General features: G+C 63.3%; 1 protein-coding gene across 1 annotated transcript; it reads right to left on the bottom strand.

Annotated features, from left to right (window-relative positions):
* Nucleotides 1-386: 386 nt before the first annotated feature.
* Nucleotides 387-10,315, bottom strand: QSOX1 (quiescin sulfhydryl oxidase 1). Its single transcript, XM_086617643.1, has 12 exons — nucleotides 10,042-10,315; nucleotides 7,849-7,949; nucleotides 6,484-6,532; nucleotides 6,203-6,305; nucleotides 5,549-5,639; nucleotides 5,168-5,313; nucleotides 4,567-4,701; nucleotides 4,244-4,373; nucleotides 2,161-2,283; nucleotides 1,902-2,046; nucleotides 1,475-1,654; nucleotides 387-1,084 (listed from the first exon to the last, which is right to left on the bottom strand). The coding sequence occupies exons 1-12, from the start codon at nucleotides 10,313-10,315 to the stop codon at nucleotides 387-389; spliced, it is 2,175 nt and encodes a 724-aa protein (XP_086473769.1).
* Between the last annotated feature and the right edge of the window lie 1,169 nt (nucleotides 10,316-11,484).

Below are 11,484 nucleotides of genomic sequence, written 5' to 3'. Positions count from 1 at the left end.
CCCCCATCGTCCTGGCCCCATTAGTGGTTTGACCCCAAAGGGCTGCCCCCGACCATGGGACTGGGCTTCCCAGTTTAAAACCAGCCCAGCGCCTGGGAGCTCCCGAGGGCAGCTGGGTGCCGAGAGACGAACCGCTGTCGGCATCCCAGCTCCTGCACACCCAAAAACGTGGCACCGCGACCCAAAAGGGGGACGCTCCCACACCTCCTGCCCCCCAGAAAAGAGCCCTTCCCACTGCCCGCCCCCCACCTTGGGTAAGGCAGCTTCTGTGAGCGGGGCAGCTCTGGGGGGGGGGGATGCACCAAACCCCTTCCCGCTGGGCACGAAACAGTCCCAGGGGTGCCCCAGGTGGGCAGCCCACCCGCCCCGGTCCCCCACAACTGCTCTCAGGCCACCGGGAAACCAGGGCGACCTTTCCGGGCGCGGGTGCGGAGACGGAAGAAGGTGTACATGCCCAGGAGGCACATGGAGGAAAGGAAATAGAGGGCGACGCAGAGGCTGATGTCCAGGCGGGAAAAGCCCAAGCCAAGCACCCGCAGCCAAGGGCTCCTCCTCATGCCCTCCCCGGCCTCCTCCTCCTCCCGGACCAGGACACCGGGAGCCCATCGGCGCTCCCGGTCCATCCTGGCATCCCGGGGCAGGGCGATGGTGTCCCGCTTGCTGAGGCGCCGGCGCCGGCCGGCCGCTGCTCGCAGCGCCTGGCTCTTGAAGTGCTGTTCACTGAAGGAGTCCAGGTCCACGATGTCCTCGCCCACCTCCCGCAGCTTGGGGTTCAGCCGCACGATGCTGGGGCGTCGTGGCTCGGGGGAGCCCGGCCGGCCCGGAGCTCTCATCTCGCCCTCCGTCTCTCTCACCTCTCGCGGGCCCTCGGTGCCCAGCCTGGCTCCCATCTCCTCCCCGGCCACGGGGATGGGGGCGGCGTAGTCCAGGTAGACGTTAGCGGGGGAGAAGTGTGCCTTGAGGAAGGTGAGCACGGCCGGCTCGTCCCAGACGTGCACCCCCTGCTCCTCCTTGTGGCACTGGGGACACAGGTCTGGCGGAGGCCACTGCAGCTTGGGGAACTTGGGGTCCTCCGTGTCACCTCCTGCAGGGACCAGAGCCAGCAAGGGGGTTAGTGGGCACACACGATGCAGCCCTCCCGCTGTACCGGTATAAACACCCCGGAGCATCCAGCAGCTGGGGATGGGGACAAGGACATTTGGAGGAGCTGTCTCAGGAGGAGGGGTCCTCCGAGGGCATGTGGCGGCTTTGGGAAGCTCCTTGTGTTAAGAACCCGACTGCATCTCCGAGGCAGTCTGATGCGTGACCAGCGGCTGTCCCCTGTGCGGGGGACGATGATGACGGGATGTCCACACTGCTGCACTCTAACACAGTCATTTGCCAGCTCCACCCAGGAGGAGGGATGCTCCTCCACCTCACCTCCCTGCTTCCCTTGGGAAGCCACCCCAGGTCCCCTACCCGTGGTCCCCCTTACCAGCCAGGCGAGCGTTGACCTTGTTGTGGTGCGACCAGAGCCAGAGGACGGCCTCCTCCCGGCCCGCCACCCGGTCCATGGACTCGGCTGCCATGGCCTCAAAGTGCTCGGCACACTCCACGCAGCCGAAGAAGTGCTGGACGTAGCAGCGCAGGGTGCTCAGCACCTCCAGTGGCAGTTCTGGGGGGAGGCAGAGGATGGGGGTGGGGGGGGACAGGAGAGTGAGTCTGGTCCCTGCGGTGCCACCACCATGGTCCCACGGTCGAGGTGGCAGCCCCGCACCCCAACTCTGCGGCTCTTGCCTTCCCCACAGACCTGCCTCGGGGCGAGACAAGCCTTTGCCCACAGGAAGCATCCCTGCCTGTGCCATGACCTGTCCGGACACCCCCTCCACAAGCCCTGAACCCCTCCTCAGAGACACCCGTACCTTTGTCAGGGCCGCTCTGGGCAGCCTGAACAGTCAGCAGGTGGAAGAGGGTCCAGAGCCCGCAGGGGTAGCCACGGAAGTGGCGTTCGCTGCCCTGGCAGCCCACCCAGGTCACGTTGGTGGGGAGCACGGCAGGGGGGGAGGCCTGGAGGACAGACGGACACAGTGTGACGGAGCTGGTAGATTAACGCGGGGTAGGGGGAAAGGGGCAGGGGTGAGGAGAGGAGAGTGGGGGTTGGGGTCCCCATGGGTGCCTTACATCTCTCTTATTCTTCACGGCCTCCTTCAAGGTGCTGCGGGGCAGCTCGGGCTCCGTCCAGTTCCTCAGCCAGCCATCCAGGGACCGCAGGTAGGTCTGCACGCAGGAGCGCCCGGGGAAGTACTGCAGAGAGGGGAGAGGGGTGAGGAAACCCAGACCTCTCCAAGAGCAGCGGGATGGCCCATCGGCACCCCTGGCTCCCTGGGCCGGGCACCGGGCAGCACCGGCATCCTCTATGGCAGCACGTGCCAGAGGGCGGCGCGGTCCTGGCAAAGTCTCGGTGCCCGGCCCTGAAGGGGCTGGGGACCGCGGCGTGTGCCCCCGCCACGGTGGCCAGGCCCCCGTGTGCGTGTTCAGGCTCCGAATCTCGCTCCCATCTGAGGGAGGCAAAAAGCCACTCGGACCGTAAGTCAGCGCAAAGCCGATTAGCAGCAGCACTTTAAAACCCCTGGCGCTCCCCGGGCAGAGGGGGCAGCCCACCGGCGCGCACCACCGACGGACGGACAGACAGACGGACCGAGCCAGGGGGAGGACGAGACCAGCAGCACACAGGAAAAGCAACGGGGAAACGAAAGGACGGAGTGTCTTGCTGAGACTGAGCTGTCTTCCCCAGGGGCCTGCGGGGAATCACACCGAAAGTCCCAAACTCGCAGGGGAATTCATCTGTGACTTGAAGTTTCTGCTGCAAAACGCGGTGTGCCCCGCGGTGTGTCCCCCGGCTCCTCCGGCAGGAGGCTTTGCCGCGTGATGCCCAGCGTTCCAGGCACTGCTTCTTTCCACGTCAGGATTTCTTTTCCCCCTTCCTTGCCTTAAACGCCTCTTGGGAAGGCAACAGTTAAGGCTGGGACCTGCTGGCTGAGCTCCCCCAGCCTGAGCCCTGCATCGATCCCGGGCCCTTGCAGCAATCCTGGGGACGCTGCTCCGTCCCGTGGATGAGTGTGGAAACGGCAGCACCGGCTCCGCATCCTCAGGGAAGCCCCGGCACCCACCACCCAGCCGGTGCCTCCAGCCCATGCCACGGACACAGCTTCACCTCCTTGTCAAATCTGGAGCTTGGCCGGCGAGGGGAAGGTTTGTAGGGAGAATTAAAAGCTGATCAAATAAAACCACTGCTGCTGCCCACCACCCTGGCAAGCTCGCACCCGTAGCCAGGGAGCTGCTGCGATGGGGAGGTTTATTTCCCTAACTCTGTGGTTCTCATTAAAGGGGAAAACAGTGAGGGCAACAGCTGGGGGCAAGCAGAGGAAGAGCTGCATGAAGCTCTGAGCTGAGGACTTAAGACTCGTTGCACCAGCAGCTCACATCTGGAGCTGGGAGAGAGCAGGCAGGGGTGGGAGCAGGGGGTGTCTGGCACATCAGCGAGGGCTACATGAGGTCCAAACTGAGTGTGAGACCCTGGGTGACAAAGGAGGGAGAAAAGAAGGTGGATGTGGCCAGGTGAAGGTCTGTCAAGGAGCTCGGGCTAGGACAGGGATGGGGACAGGGCTCCTACAACCTTGCTGCTGGAAACCTCAGTCAAACACAGCGCTCGATCGCACCGGGGAATTAAACTGCCCTGCTTCTGCTTCTGCTGGCTCAAAGCTCCTACATGCTTCAACCTCGCCAAGCCCAACAGAAGAGAACAAAGACTTTAAACCAGTCTTCCATGACTCAGAGTGGAAGTCCCTTTCCCAACCTATCAAAGGAGCCCCACAAGATCAGCTCCCCGAGCCAAGCCTGCAAGCCAGACAACCAGTTACAAACCCCACTGATGGTCTCTGCCACCCCAGTGGGCAACAGCACCTCTTTTCAAAAGCCCTGCCACCTTGGCACAATGGCTCCCGGCAGCACCCAGCCTGCTCTGCCCACCCACATCTGCGCCCCAGGTCCTGTCTGAAACTCCCCGGCACCCATTCTCAGCTGATGGCTCCCATCAGGACTCAGGGCTGAGTTTGGAGCTTCACGGGGACGGAGATGGGGACCCACCATGCTCTGCTACTTGTGAGTGCCGGGACACGGTCTGCACCCTGCATTTGCATTTCACCTTATAAATAGCTACGGGCAGGCGCGGGCAGTTCCTCTCCCGACACCGAAAGCTTCTCACCTTCACCAGCGTGGCCACATAGCACTTGAAGGCGGCCAGTTGGGCTCCCGACAGCACCGAGGCGCGGGCGGCTTCCACCCGCAGCGAGTAGTGCAGCGTGGACTCCAGGTCGGCCATGTACAACTTGGAGCTGAGGAGGGCAGCGCAACACGATGGCTCGTCAGCCCGTTAATCCGCACCTCCAGGGACTCAGCCACGATTTGGGGTTTTTCCCCAAGGGAAAGGCATGGTCCCAGCCCGTTGCCCACCCAAGGCCATGGTACCTCCTCCCTGCATCAGCCCTGGCCTCCCACAACCCCAGAACAATGAAGGGGGGGTCTGACCGGTCAGCATGCTTTAGCTGGGACGCATCGGTCTCGTTGGAAGTGTCAGCAGTTGTGTTCAGCTTGTAGGAGCCGCGGGTGACTCCCGAGAGTGCGCGCAAGTAGTAAGTGTAGAAGGAGCGTGCCTCCATGTGCCTGCCAGGAAGGTGAAGCCGTGAGTGAGACTCTCTTCCCTCCCAAACAGCCCCCAGGAGGAAGCAAGAGGCTCAGAGGCTCTGCCAGAGGCTCAGCCAAACCAGCAAACTCAGGAATGAGCATGGGGTGCTCCACACTCTTCGGCCACCCTGGTGACGGGTATCCTGGCACGCAACCTGGAGCAGAGCTGAGCCCTGAGGAGCCCTGCCGTGTCACCTTCAGGCAGGTGTGGTGGAGCAGTGGCTCGGTCACAAGCCGTTTTCCCTTTCGCCAGCTCCAGGAAGGGCTGGCAGCCCCATTCTGTGCCTACCAGTAGCCCGCTGCCTCCCACCAACCTGCCCGACCCAGTCACTGCTCTTCCTAACGAACCTTCCAGCAATTAAAAAGGAGAACTGAGAGATGGGGTCCGAGCCTAGTGTCCCACCGGGGTCCCCAGACCCACCCCCGCCCCATCCCCTGCACTCACACGGGCAGGCGGAAGAAAGAGCCGTTGCGGAGGAGCACGTAGCCGGAGGGGAAGGTGGTGACGCCAAACTTCTCCACTAGCTCCTCCTCGCTGCTCAGCACCCTCCTCACTGCCACGTTCTCATACTGCAGCATGTCCAGTGCCACCTGCAAGCCCAGCAGCCCCAGGGTCAGTTGGGGGGGTAGCAGGACCCCCAGCCCCACCAAGGACACGGCAGGGCTATGTGGCACCCCGTATAACATTTCACACCTGTAAAGTGGCATGCAACTTGACTGAGGAGGCTACTGGGACAAGACTTCCCTGCCAAGGGTGCCCAGGAGTTATCGGGCACCAGGGACACAGGCTTCAAGAGAAATGGGGGATAAACGCAGCTGTACCCACCTCTCTGCCCACAAAGGAGTTGCTTTTCTCGAAGATCAGTGCCAGGTACTGGTCCTTGTTCCTCTGGAAGAAGCTGTGAACCTCCTCCGCGCTGCAAGAGAGAAGAGAATGGCAGCGGGTGCCTCAGCATCAGCCAGATGTTCTGCCCTCCTGCCCGAAAGGAGCTCAGTGCTCGTCCCCGGCGATTCGGCAGGGGATGCCGGTGCGGGTTCAGCCCCGCTGAGCAGGCAAATCCTCCTCGCTGAAGTTTCCAGCCCAATTTTCTGCTCTAGTTCACAGGCTTTGAGAAAACCCGCCAGGGTCAGCCAAGGAGGGAGAAAACAAAGCATGGGCAGGGCAGGGCAGGAGGGAACTGCACGTTCACCCAGGGAAAAATACAGCAATGAATCTGAACTAGGGCTGTTGGTTTTTTGGCTAGGACACAGAGGCACCGGAGACCTGAAGCCTCACCATCGCTTTAGGAAAGCCAAACACTCCCCCCTGGGACAACCACGTAAGTAGCTCTAGCCTGGACAGGTCATCTGTGTCACCCTGGGATGTGAGTGATGCAACGGCTGCTCCACGCTCCTTTTTGGCTGATGATTTTCCCAGAAGTCAGCTCTCAGCAGGACAAGGGCTGCCGGAGCCATCCCCCCCACATCATGCCACCCCTACCTTGCTGGCTCCAGCGGAGGACAGGCGGGAGGCCAGGCATCCTGGCTTTGCTCCAGGTTGGTGATGATGGCATGGCGCAGGTCTTCAACGGTGGCACTGGGATCTGCAGGGGGACAGGATGCCAAGAGGTCAGTCCTGAGGAAGCCAGTCCCATGGGCTGAGCCAAGGGGAGCTGCTCAAAGCTGACCCCCCAGGCTCTCCAAGGTCCCAGCACATGGCAGGTATGGGCAGCAGGGCCGTTTGCACCCAGGGTAAAAAGCCTGCGTGGCTCCGATACTCACTGGTAATCCTTATCCCATCCTCCACCTTCTTGCTAAAAGCTCGGAAGAACTGAAAGAGGAAAAAAAAAACCCACACGTGAGGAAACTGGAACGAGAGCTTCTGGAGGGGGACAGGAAGGCAGCACGGCCCAGCAGGCAGAGGCTCCCACCAGATCAGCTCTGCCTCAGTTTCCCCACGTTACAGCATGTCAACCGACACCAGCCACCGCAGTGGGACCTCCCAGCCACAGCCCCATCTCATGGGGCATCCTTGAACAGAAGGGATGCAGGCACGGGGCAGGAGCTGCGTCCAGCTGCGGTGGGGCAGGCACTGCCAGGGGACCCAGGGAGGCAGGTGGGACCTTCCCGGTCCTGCAAACCACTGTCTCCCTACTCCAGAGCTCTTACAAAGCAGGAGAAGGGGGTTTATCTCCCCTGCACCTGCTCCCGGCCTCATGCAGCGGTGCCGGTGGCACAGCGAAATGGGGTTGCGTCAGATGGGTGTTTGCTTTACAGGCTGGGCTGGGAGCACAAGCTGTTTGCAGAAGGTGTTTAGTGGGGACAGGGGATGCGAAACAAGTGACTCCTTGGCACTGCCACATCAGCACATCTCCTTGCCCTGGGAGACGTTTCAGTCAATGTCCCACGGGCGGTGGATGCTCAGGCAGTGGGTGCTTGGTGAGACCTCAGGGCAGGGCTGGGGTACAAGCCAACCTGGCTGACAGCCCCCCAAATCTGACCCCACCTTGGGCTGAGCCTGTAAGCTGGGACTGAGGCACGTCTGATCAAACCCTTATCCCCCCCTGGTTCCGTCTCAAGGCGATCCCAGCTTTTGCTGCCTGCACTTGGAGTGTTTCAGCTTTATTGCTTGTGTTGGAGCGAGGCTCTGTTTGCAGTGGGAAGTGCTGTGATCCAGCATATTGACACAGCGAAGGGGCTGGGCACAGGCCCAGGAGGAGGGACAGCACCTCGCCAGCCACCGCGGGAGGCTCCCAGTTGAGCTCCGTGCAGCCTCCCTGCACCCTGCTCCAAAACCTGCACCTGCAACCACTCTCTGCGCCCCAGCAGCCTTTCCCAGGCGTTTCCAATTCAGGTTTCGGACTCTCCCCCATCCCAGCAGAGATCCGGCCCCTATGTTTCACCACGAAGCAAGTGTTTTGGTTTTCCCCATCCTTGTTGCTACATCACCCAGCGGTTGCAGCGGCTGCAGCCCAGCTACAATTATGTTTTGGGGAAGGGTGAAACAACTCCAGCCCGCAAAGCCTCAACGGGAATGCTTTGGTGCAACAGCACCGTCAATCGGATTGAGCAAGAGCAGGACAAGCCAAAAGGCAAAGCGTGGTGAAAACAGGGCACTGGCAAATACCTGGCATGCGCCGCCCGTACCTTCAGCGTGGGGAAGCCGGTTATCCCAAAATCAGCGCACACTCGCTGGTTGGCCTCGTCGGCGCAGTCAATGGCTGCCAGCATCACCGCAGGCCTCCACTCTGCAGGGACAGAAGATGTGGTCAGCACAGCTCTGCGGCCTCGAAAACCGCCCCACTCCCCACAACCGCTGCAGGCATCTCCCGCTGCGCCAGCGCGCGGCTCCTCCTGGCCCTGAACCGGTGCATCCCTCGCAGGAGACCCACCGATGGTTTCCCAGCCCCAAACACCCGAAGCCACGGTCCGTGCCAGTGTTTGGCGTCCTACTTTTCGTGTGGCAGGAGCGTGGGGAAAGTCGTGCGAGGCGGGACCGGGCTTTGCACGCCCTGCCCTGGCCGGCGCCCGAGCGCAGGCAGCTCTGCCCGCGGCTGCCTGCCCGTCTGGTTCTGCCTGCCCAGCCTCTGCCCCCGTGGGAAGAGGCCACCAGGAGAAGGGGAGGGATGGTTAATCGCGGCTGGGAGAGAGCAAGGAACATGAACTCCAGCGCGTCTGACCCCAGACCGAGGACACAGTCGATAACCGAGAAGGAACAAGCCAAAACCAGTGGCCAGGACACCACGGCAGAGCCCACCCAGGTGCCAAGCATCTGCTCCCCCGCTGCATCTTTCCACCACTGCCTCCCCAGAGAGGATCAGCGGGTCCCTGGGGTAAACCAGAGACAAAGAAAAGGGGACGTGGAGGCATTTCAATCAGTGAGCTTTGAACGCCAACAGGAAAATGGAGATAAAAGCTCTGAAATGGCTCCTTTCGAGTGTAAAAGACAGAAGCTGAAGAATGCCCAGCAGTGCTGGCACACAGAGCCCGTGCCACCCCAGGTGGGAGCCTGCTGAGGGTGGGGACCTGCTGGGACCATCCTGTGTTGCAGGTGACGGGGCAGGTGAGCTGCTTCCCGCTGCCCTGGCACCAGTGGCACAGGAAGGCTGGTGCTGAGCCCCACTGCCAGGAGCCAGGCACGCTCCGGGACTCATCGGCACGTGGTGCCCACGGCTCACCCTGGCATCCTCCGCATCCAGCCCACTCCTGCGAAAATCCACCCGTGGGAACGGCACCAAGGATGCCAAGCAACTTCACCCACCCTGCCTCCATGGGCACCCAGTGTGCGGTCCAGCCTCCTGAGTGGGGAGCCCTGGGGGGATCCCGTTTTGAAGAGGGAGCAGGAGAGCCGGCATTCCCCCGCAGGGCCCGGGCACGCACCCCATTCCTCACATCCTGCCCCGCTGGGGAGCGCTGACGGCATCCCCAGGGAGGGACGGCATCCCCTCGGAGGGATGGGATGCCCGCCCCGGCCGGCGCCCTGACTCACCCAGCACCGACCGCGCTGTATCAATTAGTGCAATAACAGGGAGAAGCCGTACGTGCCCCGGGATGCCGGAGGAGGCAGGAGGAGCCCCGGCGGGATGAGGGGCCCGGCAGTGGGGCGTGCGGGTCCCCAGGTGAGGCTGGGCACCAGCCAGGCCAAGCATCAAGGTCAAAGTCAGGAACAAGCCAGCTGGAATCAGCGTTCGGTCCCAGTGCCCTGCCAGCCCCTCCCTGCAGGCACCAGGATGGAGCGTGGATGAAGGAGGGGCTGCAGGGCCCCCCAAGACCGGGGCAGGCTCAGCCTGAGCTCCGCCCAGCCAAAATACTCCAGGGATGCTGTTAAGCCAGGCCTAGCCATCGGGTGGGGGGGAGCCTTAGCCTTACCAACGGGGAGGCTGGGGCAGGGACGCAGGAGGATTTAGGGGTGCCGATGGAGGGTAAGGCAAAGGGGATTAAGGGATGCTGCTAGGGAGGGTGCAGAGGGTGTTGACGAGGCCGGGGATGCAGGGAGGGTTTAAAAGAGCTGGTGGAGAGGAGGATGATGGGACAAGGACGCAGGAGGAATTCAGGAGTGCTGATGGGGGGGCAGGGGCACAGGGAGGATTTAGGGGTGCTGACAGGAGAGCGGACAGAGATGCAGGGGAGATTTAAAGGTGCTGATGAGGACACAGACAGCAGATTTAGGGGGCGCTGATAGAAGACAGAGACGGGGATGCGGTGAGGGGGGAACAAGGGCAAGGGCACAGGGAGGGTTTGGGGGTGCCGATGGGGCGGGCGGGCAGGGAGGCGGGGAAGGGCGGGCAGCGAGGCAGCGCGGCGCAGGGCAGGGACGGGCAGCCGGGCCGGGGGACTCACCGCGGAGGTCGTAGGCCAGGGTCCGCCATGTGGGCGCGAAGTGGACGCAGTGCCCGCACCAGGAGGCGAAGAACTCGACGGCCCACGCGCTGGGCGAGCCCAGCAGCCGCCCCTCCGCCCCGCTCCCCAGCAGTTCCAAAGGGTCCGCGGCCGAGTACAGCCCGCGGGGCCTCGCCGCCGGCAGCCACACCGCCAGCACCAGGGCGGCCGCCGGCCACCAGCGCCCCCCGCCCCCGCCGCCCCTCGCCCCCCGCCGCCGCCGCAGCCGCCACATCGCCCGCCCGGCCGCCCCGCCGCCGCCGCCGCCCGCCGCCTTTAGGGCCGCGCGCACGCCCCGCCCACCAGGGGGCGGGGCCGGGGGCGGGGCCAAGGCGGCCCCGCGGGACGGCGCCCCCTGCCGGGCGCGCGGCCGCCGTGCCCCCGCGGTGCCCCGCATCCCGGCCCGCATCCCGGCCCGCATCCCGGCCCGCATCCCGGCCGCCCCCGCAGCGCGCTGGGCGAGGGCACGGATGGCATAAAGCGATCAAATAAAGCGGGGAAAGGCAAAAGCGGCCGATTCAGGCCCGAAACCCGCGGTGCCACCATTACGGTCACCCCCGAGGGGATGCGTAACAGCCACCCCTACCCAACGACACCCTAAAATCCAGCTCCTCCACCCAAAAAAACCCAACCCTAGCCCTTTCATGGCGGGCAGCCCCACGGCTGGCCACAGCCTCCTCGCCAGCCTGGCCGTGCCGTCGCTCACGCACGCACCCATCCCGTGGCCGGAAGGTGCCCGTTGCCCGACACCCCGGGGCGCAGCCAGGCACTGCCGGGGTTGACGCAGCCCCGAAATCCGGCCTTCCTCGCCCTCCCCACCCCCCCCGAGGCCAGAGGGCCCCCGGCACCAGGGGTGCCCATTGCTGCTGAGGGCTGGTTGTTGGCTCTGTCCCCAGGAAGGCCATTAGCCGCGCTGGGCCCCACCTAGGTATTTCAGGCGGACTTGCCATGCTAGAAAAACGAGCCTGCCAGAGCCCAGCCTCGTCGTGGCAGGGGCCGCCGCACAGGGCACGGCTTTGGGGGAGCTACGGGGCTACCTGAGGCTGCAGGGGGCAGAGCCCAGGAGACGTGACCCTTACGGGATGGCTGCCACGCGTCCTCCTGGGGTCTAGGTGGGTACAAACGAAGGCAAAGATGGTTTCCTTCAGTCTCCTGCCGGCTGTAATTAAACACTTAAGGGATTATCACACCTTGCTGTCCAACCAGGAGGGAGAGAAAAAGGTGCAGGGCTGCTGTGAAAGGTGGTCCCTGGCCATTGCCAGGTATTTTGCCACCACTTGTCTTCATCCAGCTGGTGATTAAAAGACAAAAATTCCTGTTCCTAGGGATGTCATCACCGTTACTTACCCTGGGCTAAAGTCCTTAGTTTAAGGACTCATCAGCTTGATGAGGTTATCACAGCGA

This window comes from Tauraco erythrolophus, chromosome 10 (assembly GCF_009769465.1).
Source record: "Tauraco erythrolophus isolate bTauEry1 chromosome 10, bTauEry1.pri, whole genome shotgun sequence".
In the NCBI taxonomy this organism is placed as follows: domain Eukaryota; kingdom Metazoa; phylum Chordata; class Aves; order Musophagiformes; family Musophagidae; genus Tauraco; species Tauraco erythrolophus.
Note: the sequence above shows the minus strand (reverse complement) of the source record. Positions and strands in the feature narration are given on the sequence as shown.